General features: G+C 44.3%; 1 protein-coding gene across 7 annotated transcripts; it reads left to right on the top strand.

The window, feature by feature from the left end:
* The first annotated feature begins 1,653 nt into the window (after positions 1-1,653).
* glyr1 (glyoxylate reductase 1 homolog (Arabidopsis)) lies at positions 1,654-22,968 on the top strand. 7 transcript variants are annotated; one of them, XM_047800876.1, is made up of 16 exons: positions 1,654-1,775; positions 2,172-2,208; positions 2,664-2,743; positions 2,842-2,980; positions 4,036-4,152; positions 5,763-5,846; positions 7,683-7,736; positions 9,913-9,963; positions 10,050-10,123; positions 10,222-10,321; positions 11,568-11,678; positions 12,003-12,104; positions 15,320-15,482; positions 19,715-19,894; positions 20,419-20,543; positions 20,991-22,968. In XM_047800876.1, exons 1-16 carry the CDS (start codon positions 1,738-1,740, stop codon positions 21,063-21,065), a joined length of 1,530 nt encoding a protein of 509 aa, XP_047656832.1. In that variant the 5' UTR covers positions 1,654-1,737; the 3' UTR covers positions 21,066-22,968. The 7 variants fall into 7 exon arrangements, with proteins under 7 accessions (XP_047656832.1, XP_047656830.1, XP_047656835.1 ...); XM_047800874.1 differs by having other exon boundaries at positions 10,050-10,135; XM_047800879.1 differs by lacking the exon at positions 5,763-5,846 and having other exon boundaries at positions 10,050-10,135.
* The last annotated feature ends 244 nt before the right edge of the window (positions 22,969-23,212 follow it).

Below are 23,212 nucleotides of genomic sequence, written 5' to 3'. Positions count from 1 at the left end.
AAGATGATTAAAAAAGGTCATGAAAAAACAAACAAAAGAAATGTTTGAAACTTTTCAAATACAATGGAGAGATTTGAATTAAAAAGTTATGAATATTTTACATACTTTCTTTAAAGCCCTGAAAACAATTCAATTTGAAAAATTTAATTTTCTGGTATTTATGTCAGGAATGTCACAAAGAAATCCAAGGAGACTTTTAGTGGAATACTAAACGTAGAGGAAGTGAAAGTGTACTGCAGACCGTATAACATCCACATTCATACCTGTTTAGAAACATGGCTATAAATCAGATTGTTTCCCATCAAAATAGCAGGCATCGTAACATACCTGAATACTTTATGTACTCAATAAACATACCACACATGGCATTTCTAATTATGCTGACTCTTTAAACTGTGCTCTTAGGGACATTTAAATTGAACCAGAATCCACAATTCATAAATATTCATAAATATCTATATATGTGTTTACAATAAATTTGTTTTTTTTCTATAAATAATTAAAATGTGGACAATAAAATTATTCATAAGAAGAGAAAAATGAAGAACTAACAAGTCTACATAATTTTTTACAACAATAATGATACTAGTAGATATTTGATCACTTTTTAAAAACATGATGTATATCTTTTAAATAATATCAATGTTATTAAAATAGTTTTATTAACTATGTTACTATTATTATTATTATTATTATTATTATTAAATAAAATATAATTATATCTTTTTGAAAAGTTAAGTTCTATTAAAAAATGTTAATTAAATGATTTCACTTTCAAATAACCTTAATAAAAGAAGGCTATAAAAGTCCCAATATATTTTTGTATACTAAAATTAATATATTTTTTAATTTTAGTATTATATATTATATTATATTATTCATTCATTCATCTTCTACCGCTTATCTGAACTACCTCGGGTCACAGGGAGCCTGTGCCTATCTCAGGCGTCATCGGGCATCAAGGCAGGATACACCCTGGACGGAGTGCCAACCCATCGCAGGGCACACACACACACACACACACACACACACACACACACACACACACACACACACACACACACACACACACACACACACACTACGGGCAATTTTCCACAGATGCCAGTCAACCTACCATGCATGTCTTTGGACCGGAGGAGGAAACCGTAGTACCTGGAGGAAACCCCCGAGGCACGGGGAGAACATCCAAACTCCACACACACAAGGCGGAGGCGGGAATCGAACCCCAAACCATGGAGGTGTGAGGCGAACGTGCTAACCACTAAGCCACCGTGCCCCCCTATATTATATTATATTATATTATATTATATTATATTATAATAATTTTCGAATATAATTTTTGTAATTTTTATACGATATATAGATTAATAATGAAATTAAAATTTAGAAAAATTTCTATTTTATTTTACAATAGATTTCCTGTTTAAAATGTTTTTTTTTTCAAATATTTTCTTAATATATATATAAAGTATATATACTATTTTACATTTTTTTTTACAATTAAAAAAAAAAATAAAAATAATAATTGTAACTAATCGAATAATTTAACGTTCTACTGGTTTATATTATATTATTACAATATTGTTTTATATACTTTAAATTATTTAAAAAGAACCGCTGTTCACGTGACGAGCGGGTGGGCGTGACTACGCAGCCGAGTCACGTGACCGGTAGGTGGGTGTGTTCTTGTTCCTTTCCCTGCATTCAGTGCGACGTTTCAGTAGCATAATTAAGATGGCGACTGTACACCTTCGGATCGGGGATCTGGTTTGGTGAGATTATGTCTTTTATTCCGTCGCTGTGTTCGCAGCACATTTGATGCCTTAATGCCCCTGTGTGTGTGACGGATAGTTTTATAAAGAGTTTTACAGGTGAACTGAGGCGAATTAAACCCCTCAGCGCTGCTAGCTAGTTAGCACAGACGTGCTAGCGGCTAATATTTACACAACACCGTGTAACGGCTAGAGGCTCTGCTCGAGAGTTAAACAGCTTCATAACGGCTACTGAGTCTGTACCGAATCTGTACCGAGTCTGTACCGAGTCTGTCAGTAAGCTGCGCTGCTACACTGCTCGTGTTTGTTGTGTTAGAGGTTTAGCCACTTTAGCGCAGCACCAGCGCACTTGTGTTGCAGGTAAACAACTAAGTGTCTCATTGTGTTGTGTTTTAGGGGGAAACTGGGACGGTATCCGCCGTGGCCAGGAAAGGTAAGAGCTGTAGAAACGTGTCCGACATGTCCAACAATAAACTATGTCCACCATGTCCAATAACTTAAATTGTCCGAGTTGTGTTGATGTTTTACTAAATGTGTAGGAGGAGACTCAGCTTCTGACCTTGAACACGCTCTCTCTCTCTCTCTCTCTCTCTCTCTCTCTCTCTCTCTCTCTCTCTCTCTCTCTGTGTCTGTTTCTCTCTCCTCTCCCTGTGTGTCTGTCTCTCTTCGGCTTTCTCTCCCCTTGTGTGTGTGTCTCTCTCTATCTATCTTTCTATATATATATCCCTGTGTTTCTCTCCCTGTCTTTCACCTGTGTCTGTTGCTCGCTCTCTCTCTCTCTGTGTGTCTGTCTCGCTCTCTCTCCTCTCCCTGTGTCTGTCTCTCTTTGTCTTGTCTCTCCCCTTTCTCTCTCTCTCTCTCTCTCTCTCTCTCTCTACATACATATAGGTTGTCAGTCCTCCAAAGGACTTGAAGAAGCCAAGAGGCAAAAAATGCTTCTTTGTAAAATTCTTCGGCACTGAAGATCAGTGAGTACAAAGCGTCCTTTCTGGGTTTTTTACATTGCAAGACTGTTTGAAACGAAACACGTGTTCATATGTTATTTTCTTTTCTTGCCCCCTTCAAGTGCATGGATAAAGGTCGAACAGCTGAAGCCATACCACCCCCACAAGGAAGAGATGATCAAGATAAACAAAGGCAAGCGCTTCCAGCAGGCCGTCGATGCCGTGGAGGAGTACCTGAAGAAGGCCAAGGGAAAAGAACAAGTGAGTTAAACACACAGGGCTCCGAGCTCAAGGTTCAGAGCTCGCGACCACTAACTCATCCCCAACATCAACTCATGTTCTGCAGAACACAGAGTTCAGACATGAGCCCAGATACATGACACCATCGTTTTTAGTGGAACATGGATCTCCTGACCTGAGGCAAAAGAAAACCTGTGGGTTTAATAGAAATCCGCAGGGAATTTAGATGCAACAGTGATACGAATCTTACAGGATCAGATCTGAATCGAATCATATCGGTGTTTGAACGAATCATATCAATCAGTCAAAGTGAATCGACTCCTTTTTTTCTTTCCTTTCCTTCTCAGTTATTTGACTTGTAGCTCCAGGGCTTCAGGGTTGTGTTAATGTGTGGGTTCTTTTTCCTAAACCCATCTGTCTATATATCTACGTTTCTTCAGTTCTCGAAGTTCTCCAATTTCACGCTTGAGAAGGCGAATAGTACGTCGATCCTGTAAAGGTGATGGGTTTCGTTCCCAGCCTGCTTGGGCGTCACCGTGGTTACCGTGTGATGTTTGAGAGATGTTGTAAATGGTTCATGGATCAAATTCTTAGGAAGGAGGATGTAATCCCGTTTCATGAAATATTTAGACATTCTAAGAGGAGACGCCAACTCCATGTGGTCTTTGTGGACAACAACCATCTCCTCTTCGATACACAATTGTCAGACTGTATATTTATAATCACACCCCCAGTGTTACACAAATGAGGATGAGGTTCACTTTGAGTCTGGTTCCTCTCAAGGTTTCTTCCTCTTCCATCTAAGGGAGTTTTTCCTCACCTCAGTCACCTCAGACTTTGTCATTAGAGATAAACACATTTAAATATCAGTCTAATATTAATATTGACCTTTTGTATTATTTTAAACTTTATATGAACTTTTTGTTTTGTGTTTGTTCTGTAAAGCTGCTTTGAGACGAAGTCCAATGTTAAAAGCTCTATACAAATAAATTAGAATTGAATCACTGCTGACAAAACAAGAAGACACTGGTGATTGCTGTTATCTTCACCGTTGTTACTCTTTTAACGTTTTCCAGGCACACGGCTCAGACGACAAAAGCAAATCCGAGAAGGGGCGTAAGGCCAATGCGAAGCCGATGAAGATCATAGAGGAAGATGATGAGGATGCATTTAAAGGTGGCTCCTCTGACAAGGTCGGTCTCACCATGCTGCTCAGGGTCTTAAACGTTACCGCTTGTGTGTCCGTGTGTGTGTCTGTGTGTGTGTGCCTGTCTATCTGTCTGCCTGTCTGTGTGTGTGTGTCTGCCTGTCTGTGTGTGTGTGTCTGCCTGTCTGTCTCTGTGTGTGTGTGTCTGCCTGTCTGTCTCTGTGTGTGTGTCTGCCTGTCTGTCTCTGTGTGTGTGTGTCTGTCTGTCTGTCTCTGTGTGTGTGTGTCTGCCTGTCTGTCTCTGTGTGTGTGTGTCTGCCTGTCTGTCTCTGTGTGTGTGTGTCTGCCTGTCTGTCTCTGTGTGTGTGTGTCTGCCTGTCTGTCTCTGTGTGTGTGTGTCTGCCTGTCTGTCTCTGTGTGTGTGTGTCTGCCTGTCTGTCTCTGTGTGTGTGTGTCTGCCTGTCTGTCTCTGTGTGTGTGTGTCTGCCTGTCTGTCTCTGTGTGTGTGTGTCTGCCTGTCTGTCTCTGTGTGTGTGTGTCTGCCTGTCTGTCTCTGTGTGTGTGTGTCTGCCTGTCTGTCTCTGTGTGTGTGTGTCTGCCTGTCTGTCTGTCTCTGTGTGTGTGTCTGCCTGTCTGTCTGTCTCTGTGTGTGTGTCTGCCTGTCTGTCTGTCTCTGTGTGTGTGTCTGCCTGTCTGTCTGTCTCTGTGTGTGTGTGTTTGCCTGTCTGTCTGTCTCTGTGTGTGTGTGTGTGTGTCTGCCTGTCTGTCTCTGTGTGTGTGTGTGTGTGTCTGCCTGTCTGTCTCTGTGTGTGTGTGTGTGTGTCTGCCTGTCTGTCTCTGTGTGTGTGTGTGTGTGTCTGCCTGTCTGTCTCTGTGTGTGTGTGTGTGTCTGCCTGTCTGTCTCTGTGTGTGTGTGTGTCTGCCTGTCTGTCTCTGTGTGTGTGTGCGTCTGCCTGTCTGTCTCTGTGTGTGTGTGTGCGTCTGCCTGTCTGTCTCTGTGTGTGTGTGTGCGTCTGCCTGTCTGTCTCTGTGTGTGTGTGTGCGTCTGCCTGTCTGTCTCTGTGTGTGTGTGTGCGTCTGCCTGTCTGTCTCTGTGTGTGTGTGTGCGTCTGCCTGTCTGTCTCTGTGTGTGTGTGTGCGTCTGCCTGTCTGTCTCTGTGTGTGTGTGTGCGTCTGCCTGTCTGTCTCTGTGTGTGTGTGTGCGTCTGCCTGTCTGTCTCTGTGTGTGTGTGTGCGTCTGCCTGTCTGTCTCTGTGTGTGTGTGTGCGTCTGCCTGTCTGTCTCTGTGTGTGTGTGTGCGTCTGCCTGTCTGTCTCTGTGTGTGTGTGTGTGCGTCTGCCTGTCTGTCTCTGTGTGTGTGTGTGCGTCTGCCTGTCTGTCTCTGTGTGTGTGTGTGTGCCTGCCTGTTTCTGTGTGAGAGAGAGTCTGTCTGTGTGTGTGTTCTCTACTTCCTGTGTGTCATGGTCTCACGGGATTCTATTCGCACATTTCCTGTTCATTCGCACATCATGGCTTGATTTGATTGCTGGTTGTGCTTGGTGGCTTGAGCGCACACACAAGGCTTCCTTGTGCACGAGCTGCTTTTTTGCTTCAGGTGCCACGTGTTCTATAAAAACAACTTAAGTATGTGGTAAATGTGTCTCTCTTTCCCTTAAGGAGCAAACTGACTCTGACCCAGAACCGTCCTCTGTGCAGCGGCTGGTGGCTGGAACAGTTGCAGGATTCAAATGGGAGAGCAGTGTAGGTGATAAACTCACACTCGGCCCTGTGCTCTTTCCTCTTAAACCACACTGATTAGGGCCCATACCAATATACTCTCTCTCTCTCTCTCTCTCTCTCTCTTCCTTTTATTTGTCTTGACTCTTAGTCAGAATGCATGAGCGTAAAACAAAGTATCTTAAACTACAAGGAATTCGTCACTTTATCTCGTGCCGTCGACTTCAACGCAGAAACACGTACTTCATCGGGATCGGAACAAATCTCGCTCTTCTCCGTCACGCCGCGTGTGCAAGCTTAACAAACAAACACAATCTCGTCCCCGATCGAGTCACACCGAGCAGGTCACTCGTCGTGTAAAAGGCGTCCACGTCGTCTCGCCCCACACACGCTTTATTTATTCGACGAATAAAGCCGCGCCGATCTTTCGGACGCGATCCGGTACGTATTACGTCTGGTGGTGATTTTTTTTGTTTTGTTTATAATTGTATCACGATCGTACGTATTCTCTACAGAACAGGCAGCGTTTTATCTTCCCGAAGGTTTATTTTTAGCCTCAGGATCGAATCCCAGAAGAGTTTCCTGTTTGACTTTGTTCTGGATCCGTGAGCGTTAACTACAATAATAGACAGATAATAACAGTAAAGTTAGAGCATCCCGACGTTTTCCGTGCCGTCGTTATCTCGTCCGTTGTACCTGAAAAGGCAGAGCGGTTGTCAGTGTGAGGAATAAAACGCTCTTGGAGGAAACTAATCAGTGTTGTGGAGTTCTGCTCCTGTCACACACACACATAGCCACTGCAGATAAACACCACCAGAACCTTTTATTTCAGTCGCAAGAAACCTGACGATCATAACCGTAGTTACTATGGCAACCAGTGGCAGGAACACCTCCTGGACACTTCACAGACCAGAGACTGATTAAAAACGCTTTACTGTACCCCGCTCTGGTTCATTTCGCGACTCGCCCCGAAGCGTCCTGTTCCTCCTGTACTACAGTTCTGTTCGTTATCTACAAAGGTACGAAACAAACGATCTTACGAGACGCGCCCGGTAGAAAGGAGACGTCGGACGTCGCCATAGAAACAAGGCTCAGGTCGCTGCAGCAGGTTGAGAAAACGTCATTCGTCGTCATTTAGTGTCGCCAGGACAGATTTTGTCGCTTTGTCGAGGGACACTTTTACTCCTAGGTTTAACAGAGACACTTTACAAGATTCTTCTTCTTTTTTTTAAAGCTGTTTAAACTGTTTAGTGTGTGTCATGTGCTGTGTTCTGTTGGGCTGAGCGACATCAGTGCGTGTGCCGTCTGTTCAGTGTGAAGCGTGAGAAAGTAATTGCCTCCGCTAGCGTTCGAACCCGGGCGGGTGAAAGACGTCACCGGGACGTGGTGTGTAACAGCACTCCTTCACCTCGCTTCACTGTTTACTTAGTTAGTTAGTTGGTTGTCAGGTTTCACTTTGACCTCAGCATCCGTTCACGTCTGAGTATCGAACAGCAAGTGATTTACAGGACACTCTGTAAGAAGAGATTCAAATTTAGTTTACTTCAAGTAAAAGAGCAGCAGGGAAAAAAAAATGCCCTCAGTTTTGTGTGGGCGACTAAATCAGATGGTACACAGTGAGATCAGGACGCGCTCGTCTCTGCTCGTCTCCGCTCACAGTGCAATCTGGGAGGCAGTTACTTTGTCCGCTCGACGGCGCGTGTCATTGGCACAGTGTCCGACCCCTCAGATCTGCTTCTTTTCACCACACACACGCACACACACACACACACACACACACACACACACACACACACACACACAAAGTAGACTGTCAGCTCTTCACAGAATAGCTTCCAATCTAACTCTCTCCCATTGTAGCCAGTAAAGGATGACCCACATTTCCATCACTTTCTGCTCAGCCAGTCTGAGAAGGTAAGAGGATGTGCAGAAAGCTGTCAGCATTTCTCCCTGTCCTCTGTCCTCTGTCTCCTGCACTGACCTGATGTTTCCTTTTTAACTCCTGAAACAATCTCTCTCTGTCTCTCTTTTCTTCTCGCTTTCTCTCTCTCTCTGTCTCTTTCTCTGTCTCTTTCGCTCTCTCTCTCAGACACTCTCTCTCTGTGTCTCTTTCTCTCCCCTTTTCACTTTCTCTCTGTCTGTCTTTCTCTCTCTCTCTCTGTCTGTCTTTCTCTCTCTCTGTCGGTCTTTCTCTCTCTGTCTTTCTCTCTTTCACTCTGTCTCTCTCCCTCTCTTGCTCTCTCTCTGTCTCTATCTCTCTCTCCCACTCTCTTTTCACTGCTACAGTAAATCTTCTAGCTCCAGTTTTCTTTCTTTTCGGAGGAATTTTTCCAGATTAAATCAAACTGAAAGTGATCCTATTTACATTAGCGTCTCCTTCCCAGACCGATCAGGTTCAGGAGTTATTATTAGACTCTTTCTGCTCGATCCGATTGTACGTAACCAGGACACGCTCGGCATCCGAGTCCGTTTAACTCTGCGGCCTGCTAACGAAACCCGTGAGTGAAGGAAGCCATGAAAAGCAGCTGCTCTCATCTCTGTAAGCAGCAGGTGATGTGTTTTCCCAAGAGGACGATGACGAGAACGATTAGTCATCAACGCCCAGGAGTTTTAGTTATTAGTTGATTTAGTCTGGAAAGTTCCTCCTCACTCCTCAGACACTTTGGTGAATGTTTGTTTGTTTATGGGATGATGCACAGGGATGTTATTTACAGCGGAGCGATTAATAACAAGTCCTCCAGCAAAAAGTCGTACTAGAGTCAGGCCCGAGTCAGGCGACAGCGTGTCCTGTCCAAGTTTCCCTCAGCGTGCATGAGCGCTTTTCTCTCCGGTATCTAGTGAAACCTCCTCTGTTTTCCTCTGCACTCTGCTTCGCTGCTGCTTCCTTCCTGCTGCCGTTCTCTCAGAAGGGGATGAGATCCGAAATGTTCAGTGAGAAAAATAACAGAAGGGGGGGAAAAAAGCGGGTCTGTCGGTTGCCTCAAGCTTCTGTTTGGTTCGAAGTGAGTCAGCGCATGGATGTGAGAGATAACACTGCGGTGTGTGTGTGTGTGTGTGTGTCAGTGTGTGTGTGTGTGTGTGTGTGGCTCTTTGTGTCAGATGGGATGCTGGATTAGCTTTAGAGGAAGAGGCAACCCACTGACTAGCACAGAGCCACATTAAAATCATCACACGGTCACGGCAGATGATTTTAACCTCCGTCCGAACAACACGTCTGATCAGCTCCCGTCTTCCTCTAGTCCATTTTATACGTGTCGTGTGTGTGTGTGTGCGCGCATCAGATCATCGAGGGCTTATTCGCCGTTTAGTCGTTTACTTCCTGTGTAAACTCACTGACTTCCTGAAACCTTTTAACGCTTCCTGTGTGAATTTCTGCTCAATCAGACTCGCTAGCGTAAACCCCGAGCGTTTAATCTCCCGAAGTCATTATAGTAAAAGGAGCAGATGTTCTACTGCATCCGTGTCGGCAGGAACAGCTGGGAACTTGGGAAATGATGTCATTTCCACACTCAAGCTCAGTGACGTTTTGACGGCGTCATACGACGCGTCTCGCCCCAAATCTGCGTCAGGTTCCTTAAAATATCCTGGAGTAAGTGAATCGATTTGTTTTTATTTCTGCAATTTGTAAAATTGCGGAATCATGAAGGGACCGATGCAGATATCTGGCACCTAGTTTATGTTGAAAGGTTTTGCGCTTTCTCTTTATTTTCGTCGTCCCATCAAACACCAAAAAAACCGACCCACCCACAAACACACACGTGTTGTCAAAACTGACCTTACACCAACTCTCTGTCGTATTTAGTCGCCATTGAGTCTGCAGAAGTCGCTTAATGTGCACTTGGTCGTTTCCGATGGTGATGACGATGAACCTAACAATCACTTGCTTTAGTGAAGCTTGATGATCTGACTGCGCGCGCGCACACACACACACACACACACACACAAACAATAAATCCAAAACGAAATAAAAGCAGACGTGGTGTTCATACGGCGGCTGTAATAAGGCTAGCGATGTCCTGCCAATGTTGTCCTGCCAATGTCGATGTTACAGTCGATGTGTGACGAGGTTTTTATTTTTTTATATATATAGCCGGCATCTTCCATGGAGCCAATCAGCAAACGGTTGAAGATTATTGAAGAGGTGAGAAGTTTATTTTATTTACAAATAGTTATACTGGGGATTTGTAGAACTGGTCGATGGAGTGATGATGTAATCGTCTCGTTCAGGACTCCGGCTCAACGTCCATTCAGGCTGCAGACAGCACGGCGCTCAACGGCAGCATCACGCCCACGGATAAAAGGTACACGCCGAGGTGTGTGTGTGGTAAAAGTGACTAAAACATCATACATGTGTGTTGATTACAGTATTAAAGGTGTTTGTGTCTCCTCGCTCTAACAGGATAGGTTTCCTCGGACTCGGACTGATGGGCAGCGGAATTGTCTCTAACCTGCTGAAGATGGGCCACGTGGTGACCGTGTGGAATCGTACGGCGGAAAAAGTACGCTTTCAAATCGGGAAAGGAACAAAACCGCAAACACAACGAACTATAGTCTGATTACTACAAGTCCAATTAACATTTTATAATCAGTTCACAACAATTTTTTTTTTTATCTGTTCTTGCTAGAGAAAGATTTTTACAGGTTGTTTGATATTCAGTAGGCGGTTCTGATTTTGATTTGAATGCGAGTTAATATGAAGCACCGGAGTTAAAGGTGCGGTCTCCGTCGTTCAGAAAACCGCGTCAGGCAGCCAAACGAAACAAAAACAAAACTGTAGCCAATGAGCAGAAAGGGGCGTGTCTTGTCAGTATGGGCGGAGTGAGTGTTCAGTGTGCATGTGTGACATTAGCAGAAAGCGGTATTAACATCGACATGGAGGATAAAAACAAAGAAAGAGAAGAAAGACTTACGATAAGGCAAGAAGTAGGACGTGTTAATATAGGATCAGCTTTCCAGCGCTGGAGAGAACTGAAGGAGCAGGAAGTTGGCCACATATTCACAGGTTGGAGTTTCCCGAGTCAATAACTCCTGAGCTAAACGCTGTTACTACACAAATAACACCTCTTTTCTATCGTAGTAATGTAGAGAGGCAGCTACAACCGCGTTTTGTGTAGTAACAGCGTTTAGCTCAGGAGTTATCGACTCGGGAAACTCCGACCTGTGAATATGTGGCCGACTTTACTTAAGACGCCGATGTGCTTTTTTCTTTCTCGATAGGTGAGTAACGTTGGTTTTGCTTTGTTACACAGAACTAATATATGCCTTTGTCCTTTACATCATTATGCTTGTGTGGCATTTTTGCTTGTTTGTTTATCTACAATCGTATTGTTCTTCCCTTCAGCTATGATAAAGACACGTTTCTTTCTGTTAGTCGCCTGGGTTACGTATGTACGTGTGGGCGGAGCTATCGATACAGGGGTGGGACCCATTTGGGTTAGGGGCGTGTTTGTTTTGGTGATTTTATGTCAATATTGGCTTTCAAACAACGGAGACCCCACCTTTAACGTTCCAGCCGGAGATGAATCCATGTTGTTGTTTTTATTTATTTATTTTTTAATTTGACGTTTATTTTTAAAAAAAAAAGGTTTTACATGAACTTTTATTCAGATTAAAAGAGTGTTTTCATATAAATGAGATGAAAGTGCTTTCTGAACTAAACTAAAGTGGGTCGGGGACTAAAAAAAAGGTTCCAGGAACCTGCAGATGCACAGCCGAGTCTCATGGGCGTGATGTTGTTGTGTGCAGTGTGACTTGTTCATCCAGGAAGGAGCCAGGTTAGGACGGACCCCAGCCGAGGTCGTGTCCATGTGTGACATCACCTTCTCCTGCGTGTCAGACCCCAAAGCTGCCAGAGATGTAGGTGGACATGTGACAGAACCTCAAAAATCACCAATTATAATAAAAAGCAACTGTAACATTTCAATTCGGTCTCTATATCTGTAAATAATTTCTCTTACAGAAAAAATTTTCCAAATAGTTAATTTTCTATTTGTTAGATCATCTGATCAAATTAAGTCTTTATTTATTTGTTTATTTATTTATCTATCTATTTAATAATCTATTTTTAGATTATTATTTTAAAGCGTTTTTGTTTTTTTGTGCTTATTAGCTTTGATCTGTTTAATGTTCTGATGTTCTTTACTATTTTCATGACTTTTTTTTTGTTTCTCTTTTTTCCAGCTGGTTTTGGGTCCCAGTGGAGTTTTACAGGGAATCAGACCCGGAAAGTGTTATGTGGAGATGTCCACTGTGGATCCTGAGACCATTACAGAGCTGTCACAGGTACACACACACACACACACACACACACGCAAACTGAGGAAACACACTAATATGAGGAAGTGTTGATGTTGAGAGGAAATGGAGGAGCTGTGCAGTGAGAGGTTACTCGAGGGCACACACACACACAGGATGTAGTGCTCAACATACACAGGAGTGTGTGTGTCTGTCTGTGTGTGTGAGAGACACTGTGTGTCTGTCTGTGTGTGTGAGAGACACTGTGTGTCTGTCTGTGTGTGTGAGAGACACTGTGTGTCTGTCTGTGTGTGAGAGACACTGTGTGTCTGTCTGTGTGTGTGAGAGACACTGTGTGTCTGTCTGTGTGTGTGAGAGACACTGTGTGTCTGTCTGTGTGTGTGAGAGACACTGTGTGTCTGTCTGTGTGTGTGAGAGACACTGTGTGTCTGTCTGTGTGTGTGTGAGAGACACTGTGTGTCTGTCTGTGTGTGTGTGAGAGACACTGTGTGTCTGTCTGTGTGTGTGTGAGAGACACTGTGTGTCTGTCTGTGTGTGTGTGAGAGACACTGTGTGTCTGTCTGTGTGTGTGTGAGAGACACTGTGTGTCTGTCTGTGTGTGTGTGAGAGACACTGTGTGTCTGTCTGTGTGTGTGTGAGAGACACTGTGTGTCTGTCTGTGTGTGTGTGAGAGACACTGTGTGTCTGTGTGTGTGTGAGAGACACTGTGTGTCTGTCTGCGTGTGTGAGAGACACTGTGTGTCTGTCTGTCTGTCTGTCTGTCTGCGTGTGTGAGAGACACTGTGTGTCTGTCTGTCTGTCTGTCTGCGTGTGTGAGAGACACTGTGTGTGTCTGTCTGTCTGCGTGTGTGAGAGACACTGTGTCTGTCTGCGTGTGTGAGACACTGTGTCTGTCTGCGTGTGTGAGACACTGTGTCTGTCTGCGTGTGTGAGACACTGTGTCTGTCTGCGTGTGTGAGACACTGTGTCTGTCTGCGTGTGTGAGAGACACTGTGTCTGTCTGCGTGTGTGAGAGACACTGTGTCTGTCTGCGTGTGTGAGAGACACTGTGTCTGTCTGCGTGTGTGAGAGACACTGTGTCTGTCTGCGTGTCTGTGTGTGTGAGAGACACTGTGTCTGTCTGTGTGTGTGTCTGTCTGTCTGTCTGCGTGTGTGAGAGACACTGTGTGTGTCTGTCTGTCTGTCTGCGTGTGTGAGAGACACTGTGTGTGTCTGTCTGTCTGTCTGCGTGTGTGAGAGACACTGTGTGTGTCTGTCTGTCTGTCTGCGTGTGTGAGAAACACTGTGTGTGTCTGTCTGTCTGCGTGTGTGAGAGACACTGTGTGTGTCTGTCTGTCTGCGTGTGTGAGAGACACTGTGTCTGTCTGCGTGTGTGAGAGACACTGTGTCTGTCTGCGTGTCTGTGTGTGTGAGAGACACTGTGTCTGTCTGTGTGTGAGTCTGTCTGTCTGTCTGTGTGTGAGACACTGTGTGTCTGTGTGTGTGTGAGACACTGTGTGTCTGTGTGTGTGTGAGACACTGTGTGTCTGTGTGTGTGTGTGAGACACTGTGTGTCTGTGTGTGTGTGTGAGACACTGTGTGTCTGTGTGTGTGTGTGAGACACTGTGTGTCTGTGTGTGTGTGTGAGACACTGTGTGTCTGTGTGTGTGTGTGAGACACTGTGTGTCTGTGTGTGTGTGTGAGACACTGTGTGTCTGTCTGTGTGTGTGTGAGACACTGTGTGTCTGTCTGTGTGTGTGTGAGACACTGTGTGTCTGTCTGTGTGTGTGTGAGACACTGTGTGTCTGTCTGTGTGTGTGAGACACTGTGTGTCTGTCTGTGTGTGTGTGAGACACTGTGTGTCTGTCTGTGTGTGTGAGACACTGTGTGTCTGTCTGTGTGTGTGAGACACTGTGTGTCTGTCTGTGTGTGTGAGACACTGTGTGTCTGTCTGTGTGTGTGAGACACTGTGTGTCTGTCTGTGTGTGTGAGACACTGTGTGTCTGTCTGTGTGTGTGAGACACTGTGTGTCTGTCTGTGTGTGTGAGACACTGTGTGTCTGTCTGTGTGTGTGAGACACTGTGTGTCTGGTCTGTGTGTGTGAGACACTGTGTGTCTGGTCTGTCTGTGTGTGTGTGTGAGAGACACTGTGTGTCTGTCTGTGTGTGTGTGAGACACTGTGTGTCTGTCTGTGTGTGTGTGAGACACTGTGTGTCTGTCTGTGTGTGTGTGAGACACTGTGTGTCTGTCTGTGTGTGTGTGAGACACTGTGTGTCTGTCTGTGTGTGTGTGAGACACTGTGTGTCTGTCTGTGTGTGTGAGACACTGTGTGTCTGTCTGTGTGTGTGAGACACTGTGTGTCTGTCTGTGTGTGTGAGACACTGTGTGTCTGTCTGTGTGTGTGAGACACTGTGTGTCTGTCTGTGTGTGTGTGTGTGTCTGGTCTGTCTGTCTGTGTGTGTGTGTGTGTCTGGTCTGTCTGTCTGTGTGTGTGTGTGTGTGTCTGGTCTGTCTGTCTGTGTGTGTGTGTGTGTGTGTGTCTGGTCTGTCTGTGTGTGTGTGTGTCTGTCTGTGTGTGTGTGTGTGTGAGAGACACTGTGTGTCTGTCTGTCTGTGTGTGTGTGTGAGAGACACTGTGTGTCTGTCTGTCTGTGTGTGTGTGTGAGAGACACTGTGTGTCTGTCTGTCTGTGTGTGTGTGTGAGAGACACTGTGTCTGTGTGTGTGTGTGTGTGTGTGTGAGAGACACTGTGTCTGTCTGTGTGTGTGTGAGAGACACTGTGTGTCTGTGTGTGTGTGTGTGTGTGAGAGACACTGTGTGTCTGTGTGTGTGTGTGTGTGTGTGTGAGAGACACTGTGTGTCTGTGTGTGTGTGTGTGTGTGAGAGACACTGTGTGTCTGTCTGTGTGTGTGTGTGTGAGAGACACTGTGTGTCTGTCTGTGTGTGTGTGTGTGAGAGACACTGTGTGTCTGTCTGTCTGTGTGTGTGTGAGAGACACTGTGTGTCTGTCTGTGTGTGTGTGTGTGTGTGTGTGTGTGTGTGAGAGACACTGTGTCTGAGACTTTCTCCCACCCATGTGCAGTAGAGCTATAATCCCAGACTGACACAGACTGATCTGTGAGTGATGATGATGATGATTGCTTCAGACTCCTGTAGATGATTTTGAGACTGATGATGGTGATCTTCATCACGCAGCTCTCACACCTTTTCATAGCCTCGTTTATCCTCGTTGCTCTAACTGAGATGTTGGGATGTTTTTGAAGGTGATCACGTCCAGAGGAGGTCGTTTCCTGGAAGCTCCGGTTTCAGGCAGTCAGCAACTTTCTAATGACGGCATGTTGGTGATCGTGGCAGCAGGAGATCGAACTGTTTATGAGGACTGCAGCAGCTGCTTCCAGGCTATGGGCAAAACCTCCTTCTTCTTAGGTACACACACACACACACTTACATTTACAGCATTTGGCAGACGCCCTTATCGAGAGCGACGTACATAAGTGCTTAAATCTCTAACATTGAATACATTAATGCTGGCTCACTAGGTTACATACTTAACCACTTATCAGGTCGCCGTCGCGAGAACGAGCCACCACCGCTAGGAGGCGAGACTGCATCAACTTCATTGTAACTTCATTGTAACTTTTAAGCATTAAATCCTCTAAATACACGGTTAAATTATATACTGTTTGAAAGCTTAGACTCTCAGGATTTTATTAAGCGCACACACAAAGCATAATATGATTTATAGCAGTCATAGTAATTCAACCATTTGATAGCCACCTGAACTAGGTGGCGTTAGTTCGGTTTGTTTACTCACCTTTAAACGCTGGTCTTTAAATTTCCCTTTCTTCACATTGTCACCAATGTTAATGTATTTTCCAAAACAAATGCTTGTAAAAATCCCCAAGAGTCCAAGGAACTGGAATATGTAAGCCTTTTAATCCAAAACGCTTTGCTCACCACACAAGAATTATGTTTCTGACCGGAAACTGTAAACAGCGGTTCACTTCCGTCCTTTGTTCGACTCCTACTTCTCATTTCAGGCTTACAAAACTTACAAAACACGTCAGATTTGTAGTCGAGGGTCTAACGAATCAAACAAGCCCTCTCATGAGCTAACCCGTGCCTGTGCTGCAGAGATAGGCAGCTAAGAAGCCAATGAGGTCTCTCCATGCTATGTGGGTCACCCTCCCTTTGACTGACAATTGCTCCCTCCAGTAGCGATTTGATGTTTCGCGAGCATCATAGCTCTATAGCCAATAAGGAGACGATTCCAACGAGATGCAACATGATACATCTGGTGAGGGCGGGCTGTGCAATGAGCATGCGCATATTAATTTTTTTCACCTTTATTGCGCAATTCTCGAACGTTTCACACTCACACCTCAGGGTGTCAGTTTACAGGCCTTTTTTCACAGCAGACGTCTAGGCAGAGGGGTTGTCTTTGTTATAGGACTTTTGAACTAAGCATGCAGTCTTTTTATACAAAGTTATACAGTAAACAAATAAACAATATAAACATGAATGGACGGACATGTCCGTAGAAAAATATCCATATAAAATCCATTTTTGAGTCTTTTGACTTCATTTTTTTTGTTGTTTACCTACCATCATTAAATACAGCAATGTATGTAATCAGTTTATCAGGTAAACAACTCAGATGGAAATAAAAATCCTCCATTATAGCCTCGGTAACTCTGTGTCAGTAAGGCCTAGAATCACGCTGACACTTGTATCAGAAAGACTAGAGACTCTAGTAACTAGAGACTCTCTTCTTTCCAATGAGACCAAGTTCACCTCTGTGTGTTAAAGTATATGGGAGCTGTACCACTTTTTAGGTGGGTATGTCATCTAGGCGAAAATCATGAAAATGGGGGGGCGACAGGTAAGAGATACGATGAGTTTAAAACATTTGTTCAAAGTTACAATGAAAGGTGTTTGTTTTTGTTTTGTTTTGTTTTGTTTTTTTAAATGCAAAAGATAAGGAAAGAAGTGCTAGTTGAAGTGTCTTCTGAATAAGTAGGTCTTCAACCGCCGCTTGAAAATAGCCAGTGTCTCAGCTGTCCGGACCTCTATGGGAAGTTCATTCCACCACCTTGGTGCCAGAACAGAGAAGAGTCTTGTAGTATACTTGCCTCTTACCCTGAGAGATGGTGGAACCAGTTGAGCAGTGCTGGTAGATCGGAGGGTGTGGGGTGCAGTGCAAGGAATGATGAGGGCTTTGGGGTAAGAGGAAGCTGGTCCATTTTTGGCTTTGTAGGCCAGCATCAGTGTTTTGAATCGGATGTGTGCAGCTACCGGAAGCCAGTGGAGGGATCGCAGCAGCGGGGGGGTATGGAGAACTTTGGCAGGTTAAAAACAAGCCGGGCAGCTGCATTTTGGATCATTTGCAGAGGACGGATTGCGTTCATAGGTAGACCTGCCAGCAGTGCATTGCAGTAATCCAGTCTAGAAATGACAAGAGACTGAACAAGTACCTGAGCAGTCTGTGTGGACAAAAATGGCCGAATCCTTCTAATGTTGTAGAGACGAAACCGACATGAGCGAGTCACATTAGCAACATGAGAGGAAAAGGACAGTTGATTGTCCATGGTTACCCCAAGGTTGTGAGCTGTGGCTGAAGGGGAGATCAGATCGTTGTGCAAGGATATAGCAAGATCATGACCTGGGGATGAATCACCTGGGATGAACAGCAGTTCAGTTTTGCTAGGATTGAGCTTTAACTGATGAGCAGTCATCCAAGATGAAATTTCTGCCAGACATGCTGAGATCCGGTCAGAAGCTGTGGCATCTGAGGGTGGGAAAGAGAAGATAAGTTGTGTATCATCAGCATAGCAGTGGTAAGAGAACCCATGTGAGGAAATAACTTCCCCAAGAGAGTGAGTATACAGGGAGAAAAGAAGAGGACCAAGTACTGAGCCCTGTGGGATGCCAGTGGAGAGTCTGTGTGGAGTAGATGTCACTCCCCTCCATGTTACCTGATATGAGCGTCCTTCCAGGTAGGAAGCAAACCATTCCCAAGCTGATCCGCAAATACCAGGGCTCTTGAGGGTGGATAAGAGAGTCTTGTGGTTGACCGTATCAAACGCTGCTGAAAGGTCAAGGAGGATAAGGACGGATGATAGTTTGGCTGATCTAGCAGCATGTAGCTTCTCAGAGACATCCAAAAGGTCTGTCTCTGTAGAGTGAGCTGCTTTAAAGCCAGACTGGTTGGGGTCTTGGAGGTTGTTCTGTGAGAGATAGACAGACAGTTGATTATAGACAACGCGTTCAAGAATTTTTGAAAGAAATGAGAGAAGTGATACCGGTCTGTAGTTACTGATGTCTGATGGATCCAGAGCAGCTTTCTTTAGGATGGGAATAACCCTTGCTCTCTTGAAAGTAGTTGGTACCTGACCAGATGCTATGGATCTATTGATGATAGTGGAATTGAAGGGCAAGAGATCTTGTGAGATGGTCTGGAGCATAGTGGTAGGGAGCGGATCCAATGGGCAGGTGGTAGGATTGCAGGACTGGATGAGTTGTAAAATCTCTTCTGCTGCCACAGTTGAGAAATGTGACAACAAAGGTGTAGGGGAATCCATACTCTGAGATGTAAGTGCAGTCGGGGCTGAAGTGAAGGTCCGGTAGATTTCCTCAATCTTCTCCTGGTAGAAAGAAGCAAAGTCTTCTGCAGTCAGGGATGATGTAGAAGGTGGAGCCAGGGGGTTGAGCAGAGAAGAGATGATGTGGAATTTCCGAGGGTCATGTGAGGAAGCTTCAAGCTTTTCCTTGTAGAAGGAAGTCTTGGCAGAAGTCACATCTGAGGAGAACTTGACAAGAAGTGTTCTGTAAAAATCAAGATCTGTATCAAGTTGTGATTTCTTCCACTTTCTCTCTGATGATCTTAGCTCTCTTCAATTGTTGCGCAGAACATCTGAAAGCCAAGGAGCAGAACAAGAAGTTTTCTTGGGTTTAGTGAACATAGGGCAGAGGAAGGCCATAGGCACATATTTGTAGTCGAACAAGTGTGAGAATTAAGGTATGGTAGAATATATCAAACAGAACTAGACATTAATGTTAGAGAGAGATTCTGACAAACGGGAGAACCTTCAATTTAAATAGGTAAGCCCTGCCCCCAAGTCACACCTTAAGGGAGACTGAAACTACTCCTGATTAATCAGCTGAGAGAACAACAAAGACCAACACTATAAAATCAACAATGCTATAGAATATAACACAATTCAAATCACACTACTCTAGAACAAAGTGAGTTAAGCAGATGGTATACAAAAGTCAGGAACCTACTTTACCAGAAGACAATTTAATCAAATGTAGAGAGTTAAAGCACACACACAGGGTTCTCTGAGTAGCGTGTCATGAGAGTGCTGCAGATTTCAGACAGTTATTATAGGGTTGTTGTTTTTTTCTTTTCACCAGAAAGATGAATTAAAAGAAGTTTAATGTAAAGTGCTGGATAAGTAAATAAAGACTGTTGATTGTCTAAACTGATGATGATGATGATCTGGACGAGTGATCTGACCTGAGAATTCCTGCCGTACTCCTCTGTACGCTCGCTGAATTATCAGTGTCCCAAAACAGGAAGTAGTTAAAACGGCGACACAGATTCCTGGATTGTGGGCGGAGTTTAATTTGTTCAGATTTTTTTTGTGTGTGTTTAGGTGAAGCAGGCAACGCAGCGAGGATGATGCTGATCCTCAACATGGTCCAGGGCAGTTTTATGGCCACCATTGCAGAGGGGTTGACCCTCGCTCAGGCCACTGGCCAATCACAGCAGACCTTCTTGGACATCCTGTGTCAGGGACAAATGGCCAGTACGTTCGTGGACCAGAAATGCCAAAGTGAGCAGACTTTACGTTTATTTGTTCTACCTCAGTGACGTTAAGACGTCTTTTCTCAGTCGATTGTTGAGTAAATAAAAAGCCGGAGCCGAGGTTTTCTCCGAAGCCCCTGCGGCCCCTGAGCCGAGCTTGAGGACGATCTGCTAAGGCGACGAAGACCGCGCTACAGATTATTTTAAAAGATAAAAGATATTTTGTTCTGCAGAAGTGAAGACGCTGATGTTGAGACCGTTTCACCACTAGGGGGCAGCGTGTGAAAGGAAATGAAGCCAAATCGCACTCGTGTGTTTTGATAATCGATGATATTCCCTTATGAACTAATAAGGACCTATTACACACTGATGGTCCTGTGGTCCAACATCTGCTTTAGTTCCCATTAGATTCAACAGAAGCAGTAAAATATCAAATACAATTAAAAAAAAAAAGTCCCTGAGAAGTTAAACAGAAGAATTTTGTAGATTATTACAGATTTTATGATGTTTTATGATAATCTGATGTTTGTTTCTTTTTGTTTTCTTCTCCAGATATTTTGCAGGGCAACTTCAAACCAGATTATTACCTAAAACACATTCAGAAAGATTTAAGATTAGCGATTTCCATGGGAGACTCTGTTAATCACCCTACACCCATGGCAGCTGCTGCAAACGAGGTAACAACTCTGTCTGTCTCTCTGTCTGTCTCTCTGTCTGTCTCTCTGTCTGTCTCTCTGTCTGTCTCTCTGTCTGTCTCTCTGTCTGTCTCTCTGTCTGTCTCTCTGTCTGTCTCTCTGTCTGTCTGTCTCTTTGTCTGTCTCTCTCTTTCTCTCTGTCTGTCTCTCTTCTATCTGTCTCTGTCTTTCTTTCTCTCTTTGTCTGTCTCTTTCTCTCTCTCTATGTCTGTCTCTCTTTTTCTCTCTTTGTCTGTCTCTCTCTCTCTCTCTGGCTGTCTGTCTCTTTCTTTCTGTCTCTCTTTTTCCTGATGTTTAGTTCCTACCTGCAGTTATTCTCCTGTTATGTCTCCTGGTGTGTGTGTGATTACATGACACATGAGCACAGTGACTCTGTAGCATGAACACAACTGAAGCATGAGCTGATTAAACTCTCGTCTGTTCCTGCAGGTGTATAAGCGAGCGAAGGCTCTGGACCAGTCTGACAATGACATGTCTGCAGTCTACAGAGCTTATATTCACTAATCCCTGAAGATGTGCTCGAAATTCTGGACCACAATCTCCCTCTTTCTCCTTTCACTTTGTGTGTGTGTTTCTCTTCACAGCCTTCTCTCATCCTCTGAGTGCTGCACTGACCGAGTTGTGCTTCCCCTCTGCAGGGGGGATTTTATAATGCAGGACGGTGCTCGGAGGCGCGTGTGTGTGTGTTTTATCCGATTTAGTCCACTGTTCAGGGCGCACCGATCACCTTCAACATCAATCCAGACATCACGGTCAGAGCACCAATCAGCCCTGACTCTGACTCGTCCTTCAGTTAAGAATCGTTTTTAAAATGCTGTGGGTTTCAGTTTAAAACCAGCCATTTGTTCTCTCTGCATCGTAAACGTCAGAGAAGAGCCGGACCTGGTAACAAACTCACACCATCATTGGAATAAAACACATCCTCAGAACTTTTAAGACCGAAATAGCGTCGTAAAAATTCTCATAGAATTCTAATAGAAATATCCGTTCGCACGGACGCAGTAAACGCAGCGGCGAATCTTTACCTTTTAAAGGAGTTTGACTGTTTTACACACAGTCCAGTCTGCATCCTGCACAGCTTCAGCATCGGCGTCCAGCTCGTTTAAAGGTAAAGTAACGCCGCCGTATTCACGCGTGACGCCGCGAGCAACCGTTTTGGTTCATCGTCGCTCTCTGAAGGACGAAGGCGTGCGACGAGCGGACTCGAGTCTGACACTACAAAAGTTCGAGGTTGATGGACGGTGTGTGTCGCGAGATCGGATCGGTGCGTCATCGTTTTATTTCCCCCGTGATGTCGCTTTTTTTTTTCCCTCCGTTGCCACAATATCCTGCTTTATTTCCCTCCGTCTGTCCCTTTAATCGTCCTCGTCCAGAATCGCACAGGCTACAGGAGCATGAAGACGACGCCACTGCATTGCCTTAATATCCTAAACCCCACATAGATGTATTTATTTATTTCTAATCTGAGAATCTCCAGACTTAAAAGTTTTGGCCTGAGGTTGAGCTCGAGCTCCAATCACAAAGAGAAAGAAATGATTTTTTTTATTATTATTATTATTTTAATGTTGAGGCTTGTATTAATCTCGCGTCTCATCCGAGTTTTTACTTTAACAGTTTTGGAAAAGTTTTTTTGTTTGTTTGTTTTTTGCAGGTGTTTAAGCTAAACCGATAGAATGATAGAGAGATGAAGAAATCGTTGTTTAGTTCGTTTTTGTTTTTAGTGAAGCTTTTTGGGTCGGATCTCCGCCGAGGAGGTTTTATTTCGGCTTTTTTTTTTTGTTTTTTAAGGTGAGGTCACTAATGGATTTCTTTCTCGTCTGAGACACACTGGTCACGTCTGATTTGAATTTGACGATCTGCTTAAGAGGTTTCATCAGCGCGGAGATGAAGCTCGGAAACGTTCCGTAATCTTTTATCCATAAATTATAAATTCTGTTGTGAGATTTTTCTTTTTCTTGTCAGTGGTTTTAAAGCCTGAGTAGAGAGAGAGAGACTGACCTTGATGAGGAACAGTATTGTTTTAAAACATCCACAAAAGGGATGGACTTTATTGTTAAATGGTGTAATGAGACGTTCACTCGCTGTTCAGGTTCCCGCTTTGACTTTTCACGCCGCCGAAGTGTTTTTTATCCGCGTCTTTGTAACAGCCGTTTTGTTTTTGTTTGTGTTTGTAATAGATTAATTTCCAGTAAACACTTTGTTGATTCGTGACGACGGTCTTTCTAACGGCGGTGTTTAAAAAATAAATAAAATAATCGAAAGCTGATTTAACTTTTTTTTGTTGTTCCTGCAATGAAGATGACGGCAAATCTGAGAAATATTTATAATTTCTTGTAAATGTGAAAGTCATGTTTTATTGTGCAGTTCCACTGAATCTTTCTCCCAATAAACAAACCATCCAACAGTTTAACCGTGTTTGATCCCGTTACCTTCTTAGTCTGATTGTTTCCGATTAAAAGCCTCCTCAATCCAAACCGCTAATTATTTGGGTTCTGGGTTTTAATAATCGGTGCTGTTGCTAAGCAACACAGGAGTCTGATCTAGCCCGTTAGGGTGTACATGTCATCCAGATCCGATCTGTTTTAAACTAACACATTCAGCAACATGGCTTGTTCTTGTCTCCTGACGGGGGGATAAATAAATAAATTCAA

This window comes from Tachysurus fulvidraco, chromosome 15, assembly GCF_022655615.1.
Source record: "Tachysurus fulvidraco isolate hzauxx_2018 chromosome 15, HZAU_PFXX_2.0, whole genome shotgun sequence".
NCBI classification, from domain to species: domain Eukaryota; kingdom Metazoa; phylum Chordata; class Actinopteri; order Siluriformes; family Bagridae; genus Tachysurus; species Tachysurus fulvidraco.
The sequence above is the reverse complement of the archived record's forward strand: the minus strand, read 5'-3'. Positions and strand labels throughout refer to the sequence as shown.